This window comes from Daucus carota, chromosome 7, assembly GCF_001625215.2.
Source record: "Daucus carota subsp. sativus chromosome 7, DH1 v3.0, whole genome shotgun sequence".
In the NCBI taxonomy this organism is placed as follows: domain Eukaryota; kingdom Viridiplantae; phylum Streptophyta; class Magnoliopsida; order Apiales; family Apiaceae; genus Daucus; species Daucus carota.
Genome location: NC_030387.2, coordinates 10,620,596 through 10,645,779, shown reverse-complemented (window position 1 = coordinate 10,645,779; position 25,184 = coordinate 10,620,596). Strand labels below are relative to the sequence as shown.

Genomic DNA, 25,184 nt, shown 5'->3' with positions numbered 1-25,184 from the left:
TACAACTTAGTATACTAATCTCCTAAGTAGATAAGTTAAACAAATCACTTATCACTAATAGTGAAAATTCCAACTCATGAAAATAAAATATAATGGCTGATTCTGAATATTTAATCAAGTCGAAAGGAAATACAAGAAAAAAGATTGAGCATGTTTTTGGGCGTGTTACATAGCGCGTGTTTGGCAAGACCTAATTTGGACTGTTTAAAAATACGGTTTTTATTTTCATGAAACGTTTGTGTAAAGTTAGATAAACATTATATGAAGATGAAAATGCTAGCTTTTGTTTCCAAGACTTCTATTTCTTTCTCAAACAGTTTAATCACTTATAAGTCTAAATTTATTTCTCATTTTTACTCCATTTCTTTACTTTAAAAAAGAAACGCTTTTTTAAACTTACTCAAAGGGCCCCATAATATTTGAACATATTCAAGAGCTGAGCGAAAATCTAAACCCACGAGAGATAGTTGACCGCGATGATTATCGTCTTGGACCACTTCAAAGAATGTGACTAAGCTCTTGATAGATGCAATAATCAGTTAAATTAAGAACCAGATAGCTAATTTAATGCTAATCTAACTCTTTGCCTGCATATTTAACAATATACTTGAAATATGTGGGATGTACAGGTAAAACTACATCAAATTGAAGAGCTAATGAGTACAAAGAAAGTCAAAAGTCTCTTGGAGCGTAGCAATTGAATAGCTTGAGAGCATGCCAAACACGAATAAAAGGTGGTAATTTAAAAGGAATCCCAAATGCACGCTTTGATTTGGTTTAAGGATTAATTATCATTCTTAATGAATTATAAGTACTAATTATCTCTTTCTTGAATTCAAAAACTTAAACCCTTGAGCACCGCCAAGCATGCCAGTCCAAAGATCGCGATGTTCATCCACGTGGCAACCCATTAGCACCTAGGTTAAGGTGCCGGCACTCGTATGGTAGTTGAAGCTTAATTTCTTAATCATGGTGTTATTAGCATAGATATTATAAGCAACTTGAAGTTATTTATTTGTTGATATGTGTAGCCAAGGTGCTAATTAATTAGGATCCGCGGTCTAACAAATGGTTATTGCAACGATTTTAATTAACAACGATGATGAGTAACAGATGTTCTATTTTACTCCCTCTGTTTGCAAAAGGATGATGTATTAGAGTTTTGCACAAGTATTTCCTTTTAGACCCTTGAATACATCTCCTCTGTTTGAACGCTTCCAAACAGTACTACTACATGAACAAAGCTGGAAATAACTCGATTGTCTGCCTTTGAGAACCGAGAGCGACAATTAATAAAAAACAAAAGAGGATTTTTAAAACATCAATTACTCCCTCCGTCCCCTTTTACTTGTCCCTTTTGAAAAAATAACGCATCTTAAGAAAATGTTAAGTGGATATATTGTTTTCATACATATCCCTAATAAATGTAATGAATTAGATAGAGTTGTGTGTATATATATGCTAGTCAAACATTGGAAATTGTTACATTTTGAAAAAACATACAAAAAATTGCTTTGAAAAGAGAAGTGGACAAGTAATTTGGGACAAATTTTTTTTCCAAAAGGGACATGTAAAAAGGGACGGAGGGAGTAATTACAAACACAGGGAATAGAGTTTTTACTCTACCTCGCATATTAAGCATAATAAGTACTCCCTCCATCCCATTTTAAGTGTCCACTTTGCCAAAAAAAAAATTCCCAAAACATGTGTCATACTCTTTAACCCATGTAAAATTTATATTATTTCCAATATAGTATTAAATACAACCAACAACCCCTCATAAATATATTTAGAAGCATTATGAATGTATAGTGTAATTTGAAGTGAGAGAAGGTCCAATACACAATAATTAATGAGATACGTAATTAATATGTATGAAAACTAAGCTGATTAGTTGTGGAAAGATGATGATAAAAACATTATATTAATTGTTTCGTAATATGTGTGAAAATTGCAAAGTGGATATTTAAAATAAAATGAGATGGAGGGAGTATGATGTAACAGTCATCTGCTACGAAGGAGAACTCAATTAGTTAATCTTTTAAGACAGTAGAAACAGACCAAAGAAAAGTCAGTGGGATATAAATTGAGTGTCTTAAAGGTAGTTAGGAGGATTGGAGAAGGGAGAGAGGAATGAATATTTGAGTGAGACATAATTTACCATTCCTGGAAGGTGGTGAGTAGTGCCAAGATACAGACTGCTGGTTACCACACATCCTTCCTTGTTTTCTCCTTGTCTATCTCTTTTCTTCTTCATATCTCCAATCATACTTTCAAATTTTCTGAGTAGAGAAATGGGAAATTGTCAAGCAATAGATGCAGCAGCACTAGTGGTGCAACATCCAGATGGGAAAATAGAGAGGATGTACTGGTCAGTGTGTGCTAGTGAAGTGATGAAAATGAATCCGGGGCACTACGTATCGCTTATTATACCATTGCCTGCTGATGGAGAAGAAAATTTGGAGGAAAAAGATAGGGAAAAAACAGTGAGGTTTACGCGTGTTAAGCTGTTAAGGCCAACCGACAGGCTTGTTCTTGGTCGAGCTTATCGGCTTGTCACCACTCAAGGTTAGTTCTTGTTCAGCCACTTAAACTTCTGAGACAACTTTAGCTTTGTTCTTTAATCATCTAAAATGTCGTAATTTTAAATGTTTTTTATCAATTGTTTTCTTGCAGAGGTGATGAAAGTGTTGAGGGCAAAAAAGTATGCAAAGATGAAGAGGAATCTACCGGAATCAGTTGATGTGTTGGAGACTCATAATTCTTGTTGTGAAGCAGAAGCAAGAAGCTCGGGACTGGAAAGATCCGTTCAGGTAGTTTTCGATAAATTCTGGAATTTGTTATATTCGTAATCATGTAAGAGATTTCATTTTTTTTTTATCGCCCCACACTTTTTCGAGTGACCAGCTGTACTTCATAATTTTTTCGCTGCCTCAGACCTTTCGGCTAATTTCTCATGATAACCTTTTCGCATATTATCCATAAAATCCGTCGTGTTCCACGTATAAACCTTTACATTGTTTGCAAAGTGTAAAGGTTCTATCAATTGGTAAAACAGAGAAAGTGCAGCACAGACTGAAGAATACATTACATCTGTGCTGGACAATGTATTAAAATAGACGATGATTAAAAAAAAGTGATGGTCATACACTATTAGTTTCTTGATCATGGATACTTATGTTGGTACGGTCTGATAATTACAGGGAACGAGAAACGAAGGACAAAGGCAGAGGCCCGGAGCAGGAAACGTTGCAGTTGCAAGATCAAAATCATGGCGCCCTAGACTGCAGAGCATATCTGAAGCTGTTAGCTAGTGTTTATCAAGTTGTAAAATTTTCAGAACCCTGTAAAAACAGAAAACAGTAAATCCATGGAAATCAGTTCTCAGATTTATTTAGAAATCTCAATTGTAGTCTAATTATTGATCAGTATGGAGTAATCAGACATTGATAACAAGGCTGTAATAAACTGTATATCAGAAAGAGTAAGAGCAACAGGACTAACATTATCTGCTTGCATCTTTATCCGGCTTCTTAAAATACGGTATAATTAATTGACTATATGGAAACTAAGAAGTATTATCATATCAGGCAGTTAAGCATTCAAACGAAGAAGGCTCCATCAGCGAATCCATGGAAGTCAGGGGTAGCTCTAGCATCCCCTAGCCCCCTCTGGTTCCGCCGCTGTCAGCGATGTCCCAGGTCCCCGGGACTCCTCATGCAAGAATTCACTAAATATCTGGTTCATCGCAGGTGTAAATATTCTGAAGTCACTTCAAATCACCAAATAGTGGTCCATGTGTTATAAAATGACTAATAAAAATTAATGTTAACAAGCACAAAAGGCTATATACAGCTACATGAGAGCTGTTCAGATAGAACTACTTGCACAGTGAGGTCCCATAACTCATTGCGAATTCAATCATTGAACAAATTTCATGTAAAAGACTATATCGGACACAAAAGGAATGCATAATCTGAAGGTAAACTCTTTAGCAGATTAAAACTTGAAAAACACTGGGCGGCAAAGTGTCTCTGTTTAACATTATGTTTAGACCTTTAGTCATTAAAACCACTAGCGAATAGCGATCAGGCGAAATCGCTCTCAGATAAAATTAATCCGAACACATAAACTAATTTCTTTTAAATGGCCTCCATCTCCCCTCAACATGATTACACCCGAGTCCGAGTCCGAGTAACAGTAAACTAACTTCAATATGCTCACCAAGGCGTATATTTTAAATTGTCAAATAAAGTATGAATATTTACTCAACATGGAAGCATATTAAAGTTATTTTGCCTACTAAGATCGAAATATTGGATATCATTTTAGTATCAACTCCCTTCAGACAGGCCTCACAAAATTAGATTTTAAACACTATTAATTACTCTTCAAAATCAACTCAGATGTATTATTTTGATAGAAGCATAATCAGACCAATTGATACAACAACTTAGAATTATTGTGCATTTGATTTTTTGTCACGGTGAAGTAATTGATACAACAATCAATTTGGAACAAAGATTGAGGTTCGCCCTTCATATTTTCATTTTTAAATTCTCATACACCTCAAAAGCAAAAGGGAAGTAAGCTCATCTAGTAGAGCAATATTCTGCACCTGACTTTCTACAGGAAAGTAAGATGAATTGGTAGAGCAATTAATTTGGAAGAAATTGACCTGTACTTGTTTCCAAAAGTTGATTCCTCGCTTCTTCATTTTTGAACTCCCGCGTGCTTAAAGCACATAATATACACACCAAATTAATTGCTTAAAGCACATAACATGGATGATTGGTGGGAATGAAAATCGGGAATGAGAATGGAGTGTGGAGATGAAAAATTAGATCATGTTATTATCCTCAACGTCAACAAACCAAACTCCAAATTAAATTCCAAATCAAACTAAAATATCTAACTTTATCAAAATCTTCACTATCAAACTCAAAATCCAAATAAAAACCAACTTTTCCAAAATCAAAATCAAATTCCTGTTAGGGTTATACTGAAATATTCTTTTGAAGTATATAACAATTATTTGAGAATCTTGAATGCATGTTTTCACATTGTCTGTATATTATATATTGTAGACAATCTAGTATTAAATGGGATAGCAGAAGATTAGATTGTCGAACTCCTTATATAATATAATAAAGGTTCACAGTCTAAATGGTGTTAGACAAACCATTGGAACGACTGAAGTATTATTTGGAAATAGTTTATCTTGACTATTGAATAATACTTATATACTTTGTGTATATTGAACGGGATCAAAATAGTATAATAATTGTTTCTTTAATTCTGACAATAAAGAACTAAGATTCTATGATGTTATTAATGCTTAAGTTCTTAATCCGGATATAGTGATTGACACTTTTATTTAATGCACATGCCTTGGCTCATAAGTTAAGTAATTTATTTTAAATTACGAATTTATGTATTGGGCAATGACATTATATACAGAGTGGGATATTGACTATAGAAGGAAACTGTGTCCGAAAAATATATTCGGGTGATGATGTCCTCTTGAAAGCTCATAAAGATAATTATGCTTTAGTCCTGCAGGTAGATTTGTTCTTGCATAATTATAAGGTTGAGTGGATGATCAAGGATAAAAGATATTGATTAAATCAATTGTCAGAAATTAATTTAATTAATGGACATGCGATATCTTAAACATGGGGAATTTATAAGCAATTAATATGGGAACCAAATTAATTAATTAATTTACGGAATTATGAAAGGTAGTGCAAATATTAATCCTTTAGTGGATTGAATTAATATTTAATGAAATTAGGTCTGGCCCGGAATGTCATTAGAAGGCCTGACCTAATGGTCCATGATCCCTACTGTAGCCTATATATATTCTCGTTCTCCTAAAGCTGAAAGACACACCAAAACGAATTCATCCTAGAGTTTGAGAGAGGCAGACGTTTTTCTCAAGGAGACAGCTAGGGTTTTGGGTTTTCGGAGCTTTAAGGAGAGACACACCTTGGGAGATCGAAGGCCACACTTCGTCCAAGGAGAATCAGGGAATACAGTAGAAGACGTGGATTTGAATCGCTTGCGCCGTGGCGATTAAGGTTAATATTCTGTTCGAACTTTTAATTAGTATCATAAAATGCAGGGTCAAGGTCCGATTGTTCCAACAATTCCAACTTTTCTAAAATCACCACTATCATACTCAAACTCCAAACCAAAATCAAATTCCAACTTTTCCACAATCACCAATATCATACTAAAAAATCCAACTAAAAATCCAACCAAAAACTTCAACATCACCAAATTCTACAATATTAAACACCAAATGAAAATCAAATTCCAACTTTTCCAAAATCACCACTATTATACTCAAAATCCAACAAAAAATCCAAGAAAAAAAATTCTACTTCACCAAGTTCTACAATATTAAACTCCAAATCAAAATCAAATTCCAAATCTTCCAAAATCACCACTATCATACTCAAAATCCAACAAAAAAGCCAAGAAAAAAATTCAACTTCACCAAATTCTAGAATATTAAACTCCAAATTAAAATTAAATTCCAACTTTTCCAAAATCTACACTATCATACTCAAAATTCAACAAAAATAATTCAACATCACCAAATTCTACAATATTAAACTCCAAATCAAAATCAAATTCCAACTTTTCCAAAATCTACACTATCATACTCAGTATCTAACCAAAAATCCAACAAAAAAAATTCAACTTCACCAAATTCTACGATATTAAACTCCAAATCAAACTAAAAATCTAACTTTTCCAAAATCTACACTATCAAACCCAAAATCAAACTCAAAATTAAACTAAAAAATTCAACTTCACCAATTTCTACATACTTCGACCAAAAAACCCAACATCGAACAGAAAATCAAGCTAAAAAACTCAAACTTCACATACATTGATGTATATAAACATTCATAAAGCAAAATCAAATCTTACATACAAGAAAACAGAAACCTATACATACACAAATACGCACATATACATACAAATCGGACATATACATACCTTGAATTAGCTTTGAATCGCCTTGAATCACTAGAACGTGCCTTGAATCGCCTTAGAATCGTGGTAACTGGAGGTGGTTAGGGTTATTTTCGTTGATTTTTGTTTAATATCCACAATACGTTATACAATGAAACGAAACCCGGTTCCGCTAAAATAAACCGGCTCCGCTATATGATATAGCGTAAAAGCAGACAGAGAAACGGGAATGGTTTGGCTCACTGGGCATACGCTAGATATAACGTATACGCTTTTATAAATGGCGTAGCTTGTTTTAATCCTGACCGTCCATTGCTAAATGGACGGTTGTAAATAAGTTTGATATATTTTAATAGTTATCCACCTTTGGTTGTGGAACAAGCCCCATATATATATATATATATATATATATATATATATAGGCAAGTGCTCAAATACAAACTCCTTAGTGTACAAACGTACAAACAATCACTAAATGACTTGAACACAATCACTAAATGATTGAACATAATCACTAAATCTACCAGGAGGGTCTGATGGAGAGATAAGGGGAGGGGAGCACTTACGGGGCGGCATAGCCGAGTGGTGGTGCAGCGTGGCCGGCGGCAGCCGCGACGCCGGCGCAAGGGCAGTGCTAGAAACACGATTGAGGGATAGAGACACGATTGAGGGAGATGAGAAAAGCAGTGGTGAATGTGTGTGTTTGTGTGTGTATAGCACTAATCAGTGAGGGAACAACCAGAGAGAGAGAGCCGCTAGCAGTGGTGGTGGTGGGTGGTGATAGGTGGTGGGTGGTGGTGAGAGAGAGAGAGGCGCTGGGCAGTGGTGGTTGGTGGTGGATGGTGGAGAGAGAGAGAGAGTGGCGCTGGGCAGTCGTGGTGGTGGTGGGTGGGGTGGTCGTGGTGGTGGTGATTGGAGGTGATTGTGGTGGCGGTGGTGATGAATGTATGTATGTATTTGTTAAATTAAAATATGCTAATCACTAAATATTATTGTTATAATCACTGGTTTGTACGTTTGTACAGTAAGGAGTTTGTACTGGAGTAAGACCCTATATATATATATATATGTATGTATGTATGTATATATGTATATGTATATGTATATATATATAAGGTTTTGCTCATATGAGAACCCCAACCCGACTATTATGGGATATGAGATCTAATCTTCCACACATTTTTTATATTATAATTCAATCCTCGCCTCACAATTTATATCTTGATTTCATTTTTTATTACCTCATCTTTCTCATATAACCCCATTCCCTCTCTACCCAACACCACCACAATCATCCCATGCCTTCATTCTCTTTCTCCCTTCTTCATCAATCTATACATAAACATATACATACAAATGTACCCCAACCCCACCAACCACCGCTTTCACCTCCACACCCCGCTACTGCCACCTTCCAGCCGCCTCCACCTCACCCATCCCCTCCCAAACCCCCACCCACATCTACATCTCACTCAATCTCTCTCACACACTATTCATCTCCCTCTCCGGCGAGAAAAACTTAGCAATCAAACTTCAATAAGTATTAAATCTGTAGTATACCAAGGTTTGCACAAAATCCCGTCGGTGGTTATTCTCGGTGAATTTTTGTGATTTATTCTGTTGATTTGTGTTATTTTTTTTTTTGGTGATTTAGAGTTGTATTAGGTGGTCATGTAAATAAGAGTAGTTTATATATGGGGAGGATGATTGTGGTAGCAAGTAAAATTGGTGAGTAGTGGTGGCAGTTTGGTGGTTATGGGATTTTTCTTTAGTTGTGATAATTTCAATTTTAATTTGGTGATTTTGTTATGATGTCAGGTGATCCATTGGTGGTGGGTGACTGAATATTGTGGCCAAAGTTAGTGATAATGGTGGTGGTGTAATAATAATGTAAAATTTTATTGTGGTGATTTTTCATTTTCTAGTGGTGATTTTTCGTTTGTTGGTGGTGATTTTTTGGTGGTCTCCGGAGGTGATGGTGGTCGTCAGCTGTGGTTGAAGGTGATGGGTAGTTGAATTAGAAGGTGGTGAAATATTAAAATATTACATTATTGGTGAGAGATGAATATAATGTATTTAGATGAATGGACAAGATTAGATCTTATATCTCACGATAGTGTGGGTTCTCAATTAAGCGCGACCATGTGTGTGTGTGTGGTCTTGATTTAATGAGATCCCATATTAAAATGAGATATGAGATCTAACCTCATCCACACATTTATTATATAGGAAAACTTGCTTCATTTAGCATAGTCCTAGCTACTTCAATATGAGTTCTGTTTTTCCTTACAACAACATCGTTTTGCTGAGGTGTCCTGGGTGTAGAAAACTCATGTGAAATTCCCTTCTCTTCATAGAATTCATTCATTATTGAGTTCTTGAATTCAGTTCCATTATCACTTTTGATTTTGACAACATTGATTCAATATTGTTGTCCAATGCCTTAATGCGATTGATGATGATACTTACCTTGGAGTGCAGAAACAAAGTCCATGTATATTTAGTAAAATCATCAACATCACAAGGCAATACTTCTTCTTGAAAATTAACATGATATTGACTGGTCCAAATAAGTCCATGCAAAGTAGCTGAAGAGGCTTTCTGACAAGTGACAGAAGCTTGCTTTTGAATGAATCCTTTCTTTGCTTACCTTGCTGACATGCATCACACAATCCATATTTAGTGAACTCAAATTTGGGAATCCTTTTAACCAAATCTCTTTTTACCAATTCATTTATGATTTTAAAATTGAGATGGGATAGTTTCTTGTGGCATCGCCAGCTTACATCTGAGCTTGCCTTGCTGAAAGACAAGTAATGGAGTTGGGATTGACTGAGTTGAAGTCAGATATGTACACATTCTCTTATTTAATCCCGATGCGAACCACATTTGAAAATCATAATAATATCTATAATGCCTAATCAGGATATGCATATGAACATACTTTGATTTGATTCGAACTGACACAATATATTAGTATATGTGATATTTATACTAACGTTGGTCAGTCTAATAAGTTATTAGATCGAATTTGATAAGTCCTTACTCGATCTATGAAATATTTAGATAGTTAAGACTGGTTTTACACGATCAGCAATAATGACAAGGACGAACGTTGAAGGTCACACATACATATACATACTTTTAATTTAGATACACAATATACTTGTCCACTCCCTCCCTTCTCAATAGTTATTTTTAAACTTCACAAGTTTGATATATTATTATAACATCTATACAAAATTAATCAAAATATGCATATGTATATATTTATATTAATAATTTAATCTATAAAATTATTTTTTTGACACATACTTTTTTTGATTCAGGTACTCAACTCATTCTGAGTACTTACCGATTAATTTTAGTGCTATTTTGGGACATGGTCAAAGTATTATTTTAAATTTTAACTTAAGTATATTGAAGTTTAAAGTTACTTTAAATACTGTCAACGTTTATATCTTTTAGATCATAATTTCTCATTTTAACAAATATTATTATATTATAATTTGTATATAAACATATATATGATTATAAAAGGAAATATATGCACATATATACATACACACACAAAAATATAGCTAAACATAAAATTAGTATTCAAAAATTACTCTATAAAATGTATTAGAGTTACTTGATCATTGTATGAAAACAATGTTAGTTTAAGTTGAATATAATATTATATACCTACACACGCAAATAATGTTCAAGAAAATGAGATTCATGAGGTCATAATCTAGTAATTATGATTGTAAAATTTAAATGAAATCTTAACAAGAGGTCTCAAATCGAATTAACACACACACACACATGTATATAATGGTATAGTTAATATATATTGGGTTGAAATTTGAAGAACGTAGAAGAATGAGGGAGAACCCAACAACTTCAGATCTGGGAGATATTATTATGGGCTCAAGTTCTATTGGGCCTAGAGAAAATGAACATCATTCAGAAGCTGGTATTTCTAAAGGTGATTTGTCAGCCTCTACTAATCCTGTTTCCGTTAAGCTTGCTATGCAAGCCATCCGTTCTCAATGACTCTCTTACGTTGGAACTGTCGTGGTCTTAGCACCCACCGAGAAATTCGAGTACTAGGTGAGATGTTAAAAACTCACAAGCCTGATTTTCTATTTTTATCTGAAACTTTCTCTGTTAGTAATAAAATCGAAGAACTCTCTTCGAAGTTTGATTTTTCTAATAATTTTTCAGTATACAAGCAAGGTAGAGCAGGTGATCTTACTATTTTGTGGAAGCATCATATTATGTGTGAGGTTACCGAGTCATCTCTAAATCACATAGACATCATTGTTATTATGGTTTTCCGGAGCGGGAGAGGTGAAGTCAAGCATGGGATTTTCTTCGTATGATAGCTTCTAAGTCTCAACTCCCTTGGTGTATTATGGGTGATTTTAATGATCTTATGTGTAATAATGACAAAAAAGGAAAGCATCCGCATCCGCAAAAATCTTCTTAATGGTTTCATGAAGGCAATTGTTGATTGTGGCTTAAATGAAATCGAGTTGACAAGCGGAGGTTTTACGTGGGAGAAGGGAAATGGTATAGAGAATTAGGCCCGTGAAAGGCTTGATAGGGCTTTTGCCTCAAATGCTTGGTGGAGAATGTTTCCTCTATGTACTCTCTCAGTATTTCATGCAGTAGTCTCAGATCATGAGCCCATTAAGTTGAATCCTTTTAACACTTCTGTGACTAAAAACCAGTTCAGGTTTAAGTTTGAAATACTTGGCTGAAAGAAGTAAATTTTCACTCTGAAGTTTCGAGATTTTGGCAAAGTCTGCCACCAACTCATCTTCTTCCCAAGTTTATTTCAGTTTCTTCTTTCATGGCTAGATGGGGGAGAAGCTTCTTTCATAAATTTTGGGAGAAAATAGTAAAGCAAAAAGAAGTTGTGGATGTTTTAAAAGCTATAGAAGATAACGACGAGATCCAAGCTTATTTTAATGAGAAGGCAAAGCTCGAGGATTTACTGATTCAAGAAGCGTTCTACTGGAAACAGCGAGCTAAAACTTTCTGGCTAGAGGAAGGTGATACCAATTTGAAATTCTTTCATGCTACAGTTTCTTTTAGGAAAAAAAAATGAACCATATATCTTCTCTTCGAACTGACGATGGCCAGGCTCTAATGAACTATAATGATCTGTGCTCTCTCATTAAGGACTACTATACAAACATCTTTGCAGCTTCTGATCAGGGGTGGATTATCCTGTAAATGAGTATGAAAGTCGAGTTTCTGCAAAGCAGAATAGAAAGCTCACAGAGGATCTCTCTTTTAATGAATTCACGGAAGCCATTAAAATTATGCATCCTGACAAAGCAAGTGGTCCTGACGGTTTAAATCCGGCATTTTCTCAGCATTTCTGGAAGCTCATTGGTAAGGAGGTGTTCAAATGTTGTGAGGAATGGCTAGAAGATGGCAAGTTTCCTACTAATATAAATGACAAAAATTTAATTTTAATCCTAAAAAAGGAAAAAGTATAGAAGGTTAAAGATTTAAGGCCTATCGCCTTATGCAGTGTTTTGTATAAAATCGTTGCTAAAGTCCTTGTGAATAGGCTTCAAAGAATTTTCCAGTATTGATTTCACAGGAGCAAAGTGCTTTTGTTCCTGGGCGCAATATTTTTGATAACATAATCGTGGCGTTGAGTTGATTCACTATAGGAAAAGGAAGAATAATGGAGAGGTGGGAGATGTAGCTCTTAAACTTGACATAAGTAAAGCTTATGGTTGAGTTAGTTGGGGATACTTAAAGAATCAGATGTTGGATATGGGGTTTTCAACCAAATGGATTCATTGGATGATGATGTGTGTGACCTCTGTCTCGTCTTCAATCTCTTTTGAGGGCTCCACTTATTGGACAAATTCCGCCTAGACGCGGACTCCGACAAGGAGACCCACTATCTCCATATTTATTTCTACTATGCGTTGAAGGGCATTCTTTTTCCCTTAAATCCGTAGCTAACAATGCTTCGATCAATGGTTGTCGTATTTGCCCACAAGCCCCAGCCGTGACTCACCTTCTCTTTGCGGACGATAGCTTTCTATCTTTCAAAGCAACAACAAATGATGAAACTTCTTTTAAGGAGGTTATTAATCGGTATTAACTCTTTTCTGGGCAAGCAGTGAACTATCAGAAGTCTGCAAATTTTTCAGCTCGGATGTTTGGACAGATAAACAAATTGAGGTAAAGAATATCCTTCAAGTGCATAGCGATATTGGAAATAGCAATTACCTTTGTCTGCCTTCTCTTGTTGGTAGATCAAAGAATTAGGTTTTTCATCATCTCAGAAACAAGGTTTAGTCCAAGATTAAGAGCTGGAATACTAAGCTATTATCGCGAGCAGGTAAAGCTGTTTTATTGCGAAATGTTGCTCAATGCATACCTGCTTACACGATGTCATGTTTTTTAATCCCCAAAACACTTTGTCAAGAATTTCGAAAAAAATGATGAACGCTTTCTGGTGGATTTTTAATTCTTCGAACAACAAGGGCATCAAATGGCTTTGTTGGTCACGAATGAGCATGTCTAAAAAGCATGGGGGACTAGGATTCCATGATCCACATGGTTTCAACTTACCGTTGCTTGGCAAACAGTGCTGGAACCTTCTCAAAAATCCCGATGCTTTGGTGTCGAGACTGCTAAAAGTTCGATATTATCCTCACTGTAACTTATTGCAAGCTAGCAGATCGGGAGGCTCGAGTTTTACGTGGTCAGGTATTTGAGAAGCAAAAGAATTTATGAAAGAAGGGTCAAGATGGGTGATAGGTGATGAGAGATCGATAAATGTCTATAAGGATAGATGGTTGCTAGGGAAGTCAAAAATATGTGTTGATCAGAACCCCAACAACCTTATTACCTGGAAAAAACAAGGTTTGTGAGTTTCTCATGAGAGATCAGAAGGCATGGGATGAAGTCAAAATTAGAAATACTTTCAAAATTATTGACGCTGTGGCTATTTTAGCAATCCGAATTCCATAAAGTAGTACTGATGACAGGATAGTCTGGATCCATTGGAACAATGGACAATATTCAGTGAAATCGGGATACCATTATTGGCACTCAGTTAACAAAAGTGATGACGGTGTTCAACAATCTGATGGATGGGGTAGGATGTGGAGGCTTAGTGTTCCACATAAAATCAGAGTTCTTCTGTGGAGATTATGTCGCAACAATGTTCCAGTTCGCAACCGACTGAGAGATAACGGAGTAAATGTCCCTGTAAATTGTATGTTGTTTTCTGCAGATATCGAGCATTTATCTCATCTACTCTTGGACTGTTCTTTTGCAAGTTCTTGATGGCAAATCATGGGTGTGTATTGTAATGACCCAGATTTTTTTAAAAATATTTTTATTAGTATTAAAAGTGAGTTTCTTCAAAAAAAAGGGAATAAGATTTAATATTTTATTCCAGTTTAATGAGTTTTCAAGGTTTTGTATTTAAACCCCGGGTTATTGTGTTATTGATAAATAATTGTATTTTCAAAACTGATTTTCATATATTGTTTTGAAAATTCTGTATGAATATTATGTGAATATATGTGTGTTATGTGATTAAGTGGTATTGGTGAATTTGTTTGTTAATTAGTTATGATTAATTATTAATATTATATGATTAATATATGAATTTTTGTGAATTTTGTGTTATCTAGTTTATTGAGCTGAATGCTCGTATGTGTTCGTATTCGCGAGATTTCAATTTCTATATGCTCAGGAGAAAATATAGTTTATTTGGATATTTTCATATCGATTTATGGGATGTTAGATGATTTTATAATCGATTTACGGATTTAATTGTGTATATTTATATTTATTTATTAATTATTTGACTTCCGTAAAACCGTTCACTCGTAACGAGGTAGCAAATTTTCTTCCCGGAAGTTTCAACAAAACTCACCTTTAGCCTAATTTGAATATTCCGGACATTTTTCGTGTTTTGACTTTTTCGATCCGGAGTACGGTTTTCCCCGGAGTCGGTCCGGCGGAGTTTTTCGGGTATTTTAATTGTTGATAATTATCCAGTTTGTCTCGATAAGCGTGAAACTAGATATTTTGATTATTATATTAATTCTTATCTTGTAATAATTACAAATGGGACCCGCATACTAATGATTTATTAAAAACACCCCGTTTTGATGATTATCTCGAAAACCGGTACCGATTGGACCCCGTTTTATTAATATAAAGCTACTAAATACGTATTTTCATGTCATATACGATCCAAAGGGGTACCAATTATTTGTAAATATAAATAGACCTTTCTAGAGCTGATTTTCACCCGTAAAATCATTTCACCAGTTTCTTTTCACGAATACCGAGAGAAACCGAGCTGCGTTCTTCGTGTTCTTCATAATCAAACGAGGATTTGAAGGTGTTATTGGAGTCAGAATCAAGCGTGCAAATAGTCAAATTGAAGATATCGAAGAGTAGAACCCAAATCAATCATCAAAAACAACATGAGATTCACAGGTAGGGAGTAATCGAAGTTTTAAAATTCGAATTACTATGATTTAAATAGTGAATTTTTGCAAACGTGGTTGTTTGATTGTTTTGATGATTCCATGTTGTAGAACGTGTTTTTCTCGTCGTTTTGGTATATTATATGTTGATTTTTGAGTTCCATAACACCTAGAAAAAGGGGTTTGATTATTAAGTTATGTTTTTGAATGTTCTTGAAGGTGTATGAATGTTCTAAATTGATATTTGGGGCTTTGTAATCGGGGAGATCTGGGTAAAATTGGAGGGTATCAGCCTGTTTGTTGAGTTGAGAAGAATCGATTTCAGTTTTTAAATCGGACGTGGGAGCCTAGAATCGACTTGCCGGGGCAAAACGAACTCGCCGGCGACGGCGAGTTTCGTGGAGTTTTTCCGGCTTATATATTGATCTATTGGATGTTTTGATTTCAGAAACGAGTTCCTGGGATACTAGTTGATGAATCTGGAGTGTTTCGCTGAGCTCTGGGCGTGGTGGCAACACCGGCGACTTGCCGGCGGCGAGTCTGGGGGCGGCGACGGCGAAAGTGCCGTTTAGCCCCCAAACTTTTGAAAGTGGTGAAGTTGTAGCACCCTAGTTTCTGTTTTACCAATCCAGACCTCAAACGTTTTAAAGTTTACACTTTAAACCTTTTGATTTTCAAAAATGTTTTTATTTATGTATTTTAATTTCAAAAATAGTTTTTAATTGATTCTTTATTCAAAAATAAATCTAAATTAGTTTATTAATTAATTTTAATTAGTAATTAATTATTTTAATTGGTCAATTAATTTAAATATTAATTGATTAATTATTTTAATTAATTATTAATTGATTTTAATTGATTAATTATTTGGATTTAATTATCCTTTTTGATTTAAAAATTCCGAAAAATAGTTTCGAGCTTTAAAATATTTTTCCAAATTATTTTCAAGGCTCGATAATTGTTTAGGAATGATTTCAAGTCCAATTTCAAGTATTTGGGACTTGATTATTTATTTGAAAAGTGATTCTTTTATCGATTTTAATTCCGAAAAATGTTTAAAAATTTCCAGAAAATTCCCGAAAAATCATTTTTAACCCAAGAGTTGATTTGACATCAATTGGGATGGGAAACCTTATGTGTTGTGTGTTGTCTGCTATTGGTTGGATGTGTTATGTGCCGATAGGAGAGTGAGAAAACTGTTTTGAACATATCTTTTGATCCGTAAGTCGGAATCGAGTGAAACGAAAGAGAGATGAAAGCTCTTGAAGTCTATTCTAATATGACGAGATAATATGATTGAATCTAGAATGTGATTATATGCTATGTAATATGCAATATGTGACTATACGTGACTTGGTTGTTATGAATTGATGATTACGTGATATATGTGGTTATTCCTAATATGGTACATATGTGATAAATGACTTATATGACATAGTGTCATGATTTGATTAATATGGGATAAGAACGTATGGATTATAGGAGTTGGAATTGGTTGATTGGTTGTTGGACAGAATAGGATAACATATGGATAGTCCTACAACTAGACGAGACGATGTCGGATTTCGACAGGAATTATATGATTGATTTGTGATATATGACTTGACTATATGATAGAGTCAAAGCATGATTATGTGTTAAGTGATATTTGATAGGTAAAGGGATATATAAGTGGGTATCGATATACGTGATATGCATATGCGATAAATTGATTAGTGATTATAGTATTATTTTATTCTCGTAAAGGATTTGGACGAGACGTGTACGCTTGAAGACGTCAGAAAGTCGGAAGGGTATTGCAAAGCGAATAAGGGATGAATCGAGTAAGCGAAGCGATGTGGCGAATAAAGTATAACTAGAGATGGTCTAGAGATTACGAGATGCATAGATTGTGAAAGTTGAAAGATGAGATAGAGATGTGAGATTGGAGTCAGATTTAAGGCAAGTATCCTACACCCTGCTTTTGGATATATTGTATATTCTGATCCATTCCTTTGGTATATGTTTCAAGTATTCATACCTTTCTTTTCAATGTTCGAAAGTGCGAGTATTCTGACCCATTCTTTCTAATCTTCAAGTTTCTAAAGAATTTCCATTTTACAAATTAATTCGAAGTTCAGATTGTCATTGAAGCATGTGTTGCTCAGTGATAGTTAGAGCTTTGAATGAATTGGGATCTTCTTGATTATTCAACCCGCCATTGTCATGCTGGTTTAGCAGGCTAAATTCAGTTGCTTAGCCGATAATGGAGGATACTGAATAGTTGAGGATTTCCTGAACTGTGATTTATGAAATGATGGATCATGATTTATGAATAGATTATTATCAAAGTTTGAATTGGAATTATTCTGTTGTTGATGATATTTATGATGATGTTCTGTTAATTTACATTGGCTTCTTGAATTGAATTAGAGAATTGGATTATTGTTTTTATATAAACCTGTGGACCAGATTCGTGGTCATGTTAGGCCAATGAGTGCCTTGGATCCAGTGATAGAGCATGGCGGGGCCTGCTCGGGGTTAGTGCGGAACTGATCAGCTGCCTAACCTTGGTTTTAATTAAAATGTGATAGTCCAATTCAATAATTCTTTGGAAAGATTGAAATTCTCAGTTTAAATGCTGCAAGGTATTGTAAATCATTTTATACAATACCATGAACTCATGAACTCAGGTTGAATCCTCTTATATCTTGAACTCGTGAACTTCTATTATATCATTTCAGAACTATCATTGTTTATTACTACTTGCTGAGCATTGTCGCTCACTCTTGCTATTCCTTTCTAACCATTTCAGAAAGGCTTAAAGATGAGATGATTGATTGAGATTGTGAGTAAGGCTAATGCTAGGCGAGGAGACAGAGTTGAGGATCCAGTGGTCGAGGAGTGTTCAGGAAAGTTGATGAGGTTGGTGCAAGCTGGAATAGTTGACAGTGATTCTTCTTATCGAAGATGATCTGATTTGGTAAGAGATGTTGTGTAATAATAGTGGTAGATTCTAATTTCAATACTGTAACCTGGATGCGATCCTGTTGCTTTTAGGGGGTTTAAATGTTCTCTTTCGAATCAGTTATTAAAGTTTAAATGTTCTCTTGAAATTCTCCTATTATGGCTTTCAAGTTTGAAATTCAGGTTTTGAAATCATTCGATTTATGTTCTCTTTCAAAATCTTTTATTAAATGTTTTCAGGTTTTAAATTCTCTGATTTTATTATCTAAAAAAAAAAAAAAAAAAAATTTACAGGTTTTCGAAAGGGTTTTAAAAAGGTTTTTATGTGGTGACGTCAGAATCCAGACCCCCGGATTCCTGGACTGTCACAGTTGGTATCAGAGCAACAGGTTATAAGTATTTGAAATTAGAATATAGATTATAGTTATAGGTTTTCTAGAGAAGAATGTGGTGTAACCTCACATAGAGGTATGGTCGGACTATTTAGGAATAGTCTAGAGATGTGAGTGAAGCATCGAGTTTAGTTAGATGATCGAGTTAAGTGTGGATATTTAAAGAGATTAGGATTCTTAAGTTTAGACATATGATTTCTAGTATGTTGATTAATTGAGATGGTGAATTGTGGGAAAGGTCAGTATTAGACCTATATAGAAGAGTTTGATAGTGAATGATTGAGTTGAGAATGGTGAAAATGCGGAGTTCAGAGTATTCTGACTATACTGCATAGTTGAAAATGGTCTATTGTATTGACTTGAGAATGATAGAAATGTATGGTTATAATATGTTGACCATGTCAGATATTTGGAAGAGGTATGTTGTTTTAGTGAGAGGTGAAGAGTTAGTGTAAGATATGAGTTGTGTTGGATTAGAAGGAGAGATTTGTAGATAGAGGTTGATAGATGAGAAGCAAATGATACAGAGTGGGTGGAATCGAATCCAGTTATTAGAGGTGATGTCTGCGAGTAAGTTAGAACGTTAGTCCTCGACGACGATGCTTTAAGTAAGCGGGACAAGGTGGGCCCATAACCCACAGGGCGACGATTCAGAAAATCGGAGATATGCTACGTGTTGTGTTATGGACTTCAAAGGCAACTGGATGAAGCATGAGAACGTGGACTACATGGGCGAGAGTTATTACGAACGATAACGTCTACGATGACATCTTACGAGGCTATTACGAGTCAAATCGATTGATCATCAAGAACGTTGAAAAGAAGACATATATCGTACAATGATTTATTGAAGTAGAGTCGGAATCTGAGAAGACCTTGGCAATACCTCTCTTCAACTAAAAATTCTTTTGATTGTTTTCTCATCAGTGAGATATTATCATGATATCTTTTCTACAAAAGTTTTGATAAATGAGATCTTCAATTTCTCAAATTCTAAGATGACATTGATATTGATTATTGGTATGAGTTGGAAAGCAAAGATGTGTGATAAAGGTTTGTTGTGAAGAGATAGTGATGTTCCTTGATATTGTTTGACATTTCTTGACATTCCTTGATACCCTTTCATCTTCCTTGATATCCCTTAGTGTTCTTTGATATTGTTGACATTCCTTGATATTCTCTGATATTCCTTAACATTTCTTCAATTTGATTGGGATGAACAACCCTATTTATAGGGGACACAAGGTATACCTGTCTGTGTGATAGGAGTTGGATGGGACGCCATCACTTGTGTGTGTTGTGATTACAAGAAGGTTAACAACCTTTAGTAGTGTCTAATGTGGACACGCAACACCAAGTTCGTTGATCATATAGATCTCTCAGTCACTCTTTTATTCAAATGTGATCTACCTTGAAAACATTTTGTTCTATTCAAAATTCCCAAAGATTGATTCTTGGGAAATGAATTCTGCAATTGTGAAAGTTGATTCTCCAATTTCTTTAAAGCTAAAGGTATGCCAAGGCCGATCAAAGGTGAATGATGATACGTTATTATGAAGCGTATAGTGGAATCTTATAAGTGATACGTTTGAGTTCTCTTTGCGGATTCCGAGGACGGAATCCTTATAAGGGGGGTAGAATGTAATATCCCATATTATTAAATTTAGATTTGATTATTATAAATCTATTTGCCTAAATATTATTGTTGGCTTTAGTTGAAAAGTGAATTGATTATGTGAATAGTTTTATATGATTATACTTGTTCTGTGGATTAATATGGATTATACTAATTATGCGTTCTCCTTCTTTTTCTGATTCCGAGGACGGAATCCCTATAAGGAGGGTAGATTGTAATGACCCAGATTTTTTTAAAAATATTTTTATTAGTATTAAAAGTGAGTTTCTTCAAAAAAAAGGGAATAAGATTTAATATTTTATTCCAGTTTAATGAGTTTTCAAGGTTTTGTATTTAAACCCCGGGTTATTGTGTTATTGATAAATAATTGTATTTTCAAAACTGATTTTCATATATTGTTTTGAAAATTCTGTATGAATATTATGTGAATATATGTGTGTTATGTGATTAAGTGGTATTGGTGAATTTGTTTGTTAATTAGTTATGATTAATTATTAATATTATATGATTAATATATGAATTTTTGTGAATTTTGTGTTATCTAGTTTATTGAGCTGAATGCTCGTATGTGTTCGTATTCGCGAGATTTCAATTTCTATATGCTCAGGAGAAAATATAGTTTATTTGGATATTTTCATATCGATTTATGGGATGTTAGATGATTTTATAATCGATTTACGGATTTAATTGTGTATATTTATATTTATTTATTAATTATTTGACTTCCGTAAAACCGTTCACTCGTAACGAGGTAGCAAATTTTCTTCCCGGAAGTTTCAACAAAACTCACCTTTAGCCTAATTTGAATATTCCGGACATTTTTCGTGTTTTGACTTTTTCGATCCGGAGTACGGTTTTCCCCGGAGTCGGTCCGGCGGAGTTTTTCGGGTATTTTAATTGTTGATAATTATCCAGTTTGTCTCGATAAGCGTGAAACTAGATATTTTGATTATTATATTAATTCTTATCTTGTAATAATTACAAATGGGACCCGCATACTAATGATTTATTAAAAACACCCCGTTTTGATGATTATCTCGAAAACCGGTACCGATTGGACCCCGTTTTATTAATATAAAGCTACTAAATACGTATTTTCATGTCATATACGATCCAAAGGGGTACCAATTATTTGTAAATATAAATAGACCTTTCTAGAGCTGATTTTCACCCGTAAAATCATTTCACCAGTTTCTTTTCACGAATACCGAGAGAAACCGAGCTGCGTTCTTCGTGTTCTTCATAATCAAACGAGGATTTGAAGGTGTTATTGGAGTCAGAATCAAGCGTGCAAATAGTCAAATTGAAGATATCGAAGAGTAGAACCCAAATCAATCATCAAAAACAACATGAGATTCACAGGTAGGGAGTAATCGAAGTTTTAAAATTCGAATTACTATGATTTAAATAGTGAATTTTTGCAAACGTGGTTGTTTGATTGTTTTGATGATTCCATGTTGTAGAACGTGTTTTTCTCGTCGTTTTGGTATATTATATGTTGATTTTTGAGTTCCATAACACCTAGAAAAAGGGGTTTGATTATTAAGTTATGTTTTTGAATGTTCTTGAAGGTGTATGAATGTTCTAAATTGATATTTGGGGCTTTGTAATCGGGGAGATCTGGGTAAAATTGGAGGGTATCAGCCTGTTTGTTGAGTTGAGAAGAATCGATTTCAGTTTTTAAATCGGACGTGGGAGCCTAGAATCGACTTGCCGGGGCAAAACGAACTCGCCGGCGACGGCGAGTTTCGTGGAGTTTTTCCGGCTTATATATTGATCTATTGGATGTTTTGATTTCAGAAACGAGTTCCTGGGATACTAGTTGATGAATCTGGAGTGTTTCGCTGAGCTCTGGGCGTGGTGGCAACACCGGCGACTTGCCGGCGGCGAGTCTGGGGGCGGCGACGGCGAAAGTGCCGTTTAGCCCCCAAACTTTTGAAAGTGGTGAAGTTGTAGCACCCTAGTTTCTGTTTTACCAATCCAGACCTCAAACGTTTTAAAGTTTACACTTTAAACCTTTTGATTTTCAAAAATGTTTTTATTTATGTATTTTAATTTCAAAATAGTTTTTAATTGATTCTTTATTCAAAAATAAATCTAAATTAGTTTATTAATTAATTTTAATTAGTAATTAATTATTTTAATTGGTCAATTAATTTAAATATTAATTGATTAATTATTTTAATTAATTATTAATTGATTTTAATTGATTAATTATTTGGATTTAATTATCCTTTTTGATTTAAAAATTCCGAAAAATAGTTTCGAGCTTTAAAATATTTTTCCAAATTATTTTCAAGGCTCGATAATTGTTTAGGAATGATTTCAAGTCCAATTTCAAGTATTTGGGACTTGATTATTTATTTGAAAAGTGATTCTTTTATCGATTTTAATTCCGAAAAATGTTTAAAAATTTCCAGAAAATTCCCGAAAAATCATTTTTAACCCAAGAGTTGATTTGACATCAATTGGGATGGGAAACCTTATGTGTTGTGTGTTGTCTGCTATTGGTTGGATGTGTTATGTGCCGATAGGAGAGTGAGAAAACTGTTTTGAACATATCTTTTGATCCGTAAGTCGGAATCGAGTGAAACGAAAGAGAGATGAAAGCTCTTGAAGTCTATTCTAATATGACGAGATAATATGATTGAATCTAGAATGTGATTATATGCTATGTAATATGCAATATGTGACTATACGTGACTTGGTTGTTATGAATTGATGATTACGTGATATATGTGGTTATTCCTAATATGGTACATATGTGATAAATGACTTATATGACATAGTGTCATGATTTGATTAATATGGGATAAGAACGTATGGATTATAGGAGTTGGAATTGGTTGATTGGTTGTTGGACAGAATAGGATAACATATGGATAGTCCTACAACTAGACGAGACGATGTCGGATTTCGACAGGAATTATATGATTGATTTGTGATATATGACTTGACTATATGATAGAGTCAAAGCATGATTATGTGTTAAGTGATATTTGATAGGTAAAGGGATATATAAGTGGGTATCGATATACGTGATATGCATATGCGATAAATTGATTAGTGATTATAGTATTATTTTATTCTCGTAAAGGATTTGGACGAGACGTGTACGCTTGAAGACGTCAGAAAGTCGGAAGGGTATTGCAAAGCGAATAAGGGATGAATCGAGTAAGCGAAGCGATGTGGCGAATAAAGTATAACTAGAGATGGTCTAGAGATTACGAGATGCATAGATTGTGAAAGTTGAAAGATGAGATAGAGATGTGAGATTGGAGTCAGATTTAAGGCAAGTATCCTACACCCTGCTTTTGGATATATTGTATATTCTGATCCATTCCTTTGGTATATGTTTCAAGTATTCATACCTTTCTTTTCAATGTTCGAAAGTGCGAGTATTCTGACCCATTCTTTCTAATCTTCAAGTTTCTAAAGAATTTCCGTTTTACAAATTAATTCGAAGTTCAGATTGTCATTGAAGCATGTGTTGCTCAGTGATAGTTAGAGCTTTGAATGAATTGGGATCTTCTTGATTATTCAACCCGCCATTGTCATGCTGGTTTAGCAGGCTAAATTCAGTTGCTTAGCCGATAATGGAGGATACTGAATAGTTGAGGATTTCCTGAACTGTGATTTATGAAATGATGGATCATGATTTATGAATAGATTATTATCAAAGTTTGAATTGGAATTATTCTGTTGTTGATGATATTTATGATGATGTTCTGTTAATTTACATTGGCTTCTTGAATTGAATTAGAGAATTGGATTATTGTTTTTATATAAACCTGTGGACCAGATTCGTGGTCATGTTAGGCCAATGAGTGCCTTGGATCCAGTGATAGAGCATGGCGGGGCCTGCTCGGGGTTAGTGCGGAACTGATCAGCTGCCTAACCTTGGTTTTAATTAAAATGTGATAGTCCAATTCAATAATTCTTTGGAAAGATTGAAATTCTCAGTTTAAATGCTGCAAGGTATTGTAAATCATTTTATACAATACCATGAACTCATGAACTCAGGTTGAATCCTCTTATATCTTGAACTCGTGAACTTCTATTATATCATTTCAGAACTATCATTGTTTATTACTACTTGCTGAGCATTGTCGCTCACTCTTGCTATTCCTTTCTAACCATTTCAGAAAGGCTTAAAGATGAGATGATTGATTGAGATTGTGAGTAAGGCTAATGCTAGGCGAGGAGACAGAGTTGAGGATCCAGTGGTCGAGGAGTGTTCAGGAAAGTTGATGAGGTTGGTGCAAGCTGGAATAGTTGACAGTGATTCTTCTTATCGAAGATGATCTGATTTGGTAAGAGATGTTGTGTAATAATAGTGGTAGATTCTAATTTCAATACTGTAACCTGGATGCGATCCTGTTGCTTTTAGGGGGTTTAAATGTTCTCTTTCGAATCAGTTATTAAAGTTTAAATGTTCTCTTGAAATTCTCCTATTATGGCTTTCAAGTTTGAAATTCAGGTTTTGAAATCATTCGATTTATGTTCTCTTTCAAAATCTTTTATTAACTGTTTTCAGGTTTTAAATTCTCTGATTTTATTATCTAAAAAAAAAAAAAAAAAAAAATTTACAGGTTTTCGAAAGGGTTTTAAAAAGGTTTTTATGTGGTGACGTCAGAATCCAGACCCCCGGATTCCTGGACTGTCACATGTATTATGATATAACAGGAGTCGAGAGCGTTCCTGAATGATTCTTACATGAATTGAGCAAAGAATCAAATGATAATCTAA

The 25,184-nt window shown here is 34.5% G+C and overlaps 1 protein-coding gene and 2 long non-coding RNA genes across 3 annotated transcripts; all 3 read left to right on the top strand.

The window, feature by feature from the left end:
- Positions 1-2,111: 2,111 nt before the first annotated feature.
- On the top strand, positions 2,112-3,401 carry LOC108194276 (uncharacterized). The gene is made up of 3 exons (XM_017361229.2): positions 2,112-2,568; positions 2,677-2,813; positions 3,204-3,401. Exons 1-3 carry the CDS (start codon positions 2,295-2,297, stop codon positions 3,312-3,314), a joined length of 522 nt encoding a protein of 173 aa, XP_017216718.1. The 5' UTR covers positions 2,112-2,294; the 3' UTR covers positions 3,315-3,401.
- An 11,778-nt stretch (positions 3,402-15,179) lies between these two features.
- LOC135147680 (uncharacterized) lies at positions 15,180-18,562 on the top strand. Its single transcript, XR_010285409.1, has 3 exons — positions 15,180-15,471; positions 17,208-17,402; positions 18,256-18,562. It is a non-coding gene; the product is annotated as an uncharacterized LOC135147680 (long non-coding RNA).
- A 2,943-nt stretch (positions 18,563-21,505) lies between these two features.
- LOC135147675 (uncharacterized) lies at positions 21,506-24,887 on the top strand. The gene is made up of 3 exons (XR_010285398.1): positions 21,506-21,797; positions 23,533-23,727; positions 24,581-24,887. It is a non-coding gene; the product is annotated as an uncharacterized LOC135147675 (long non-coding RNA).
- Positions 24,888-25,184: the final 297 nt, after the last annotated feature.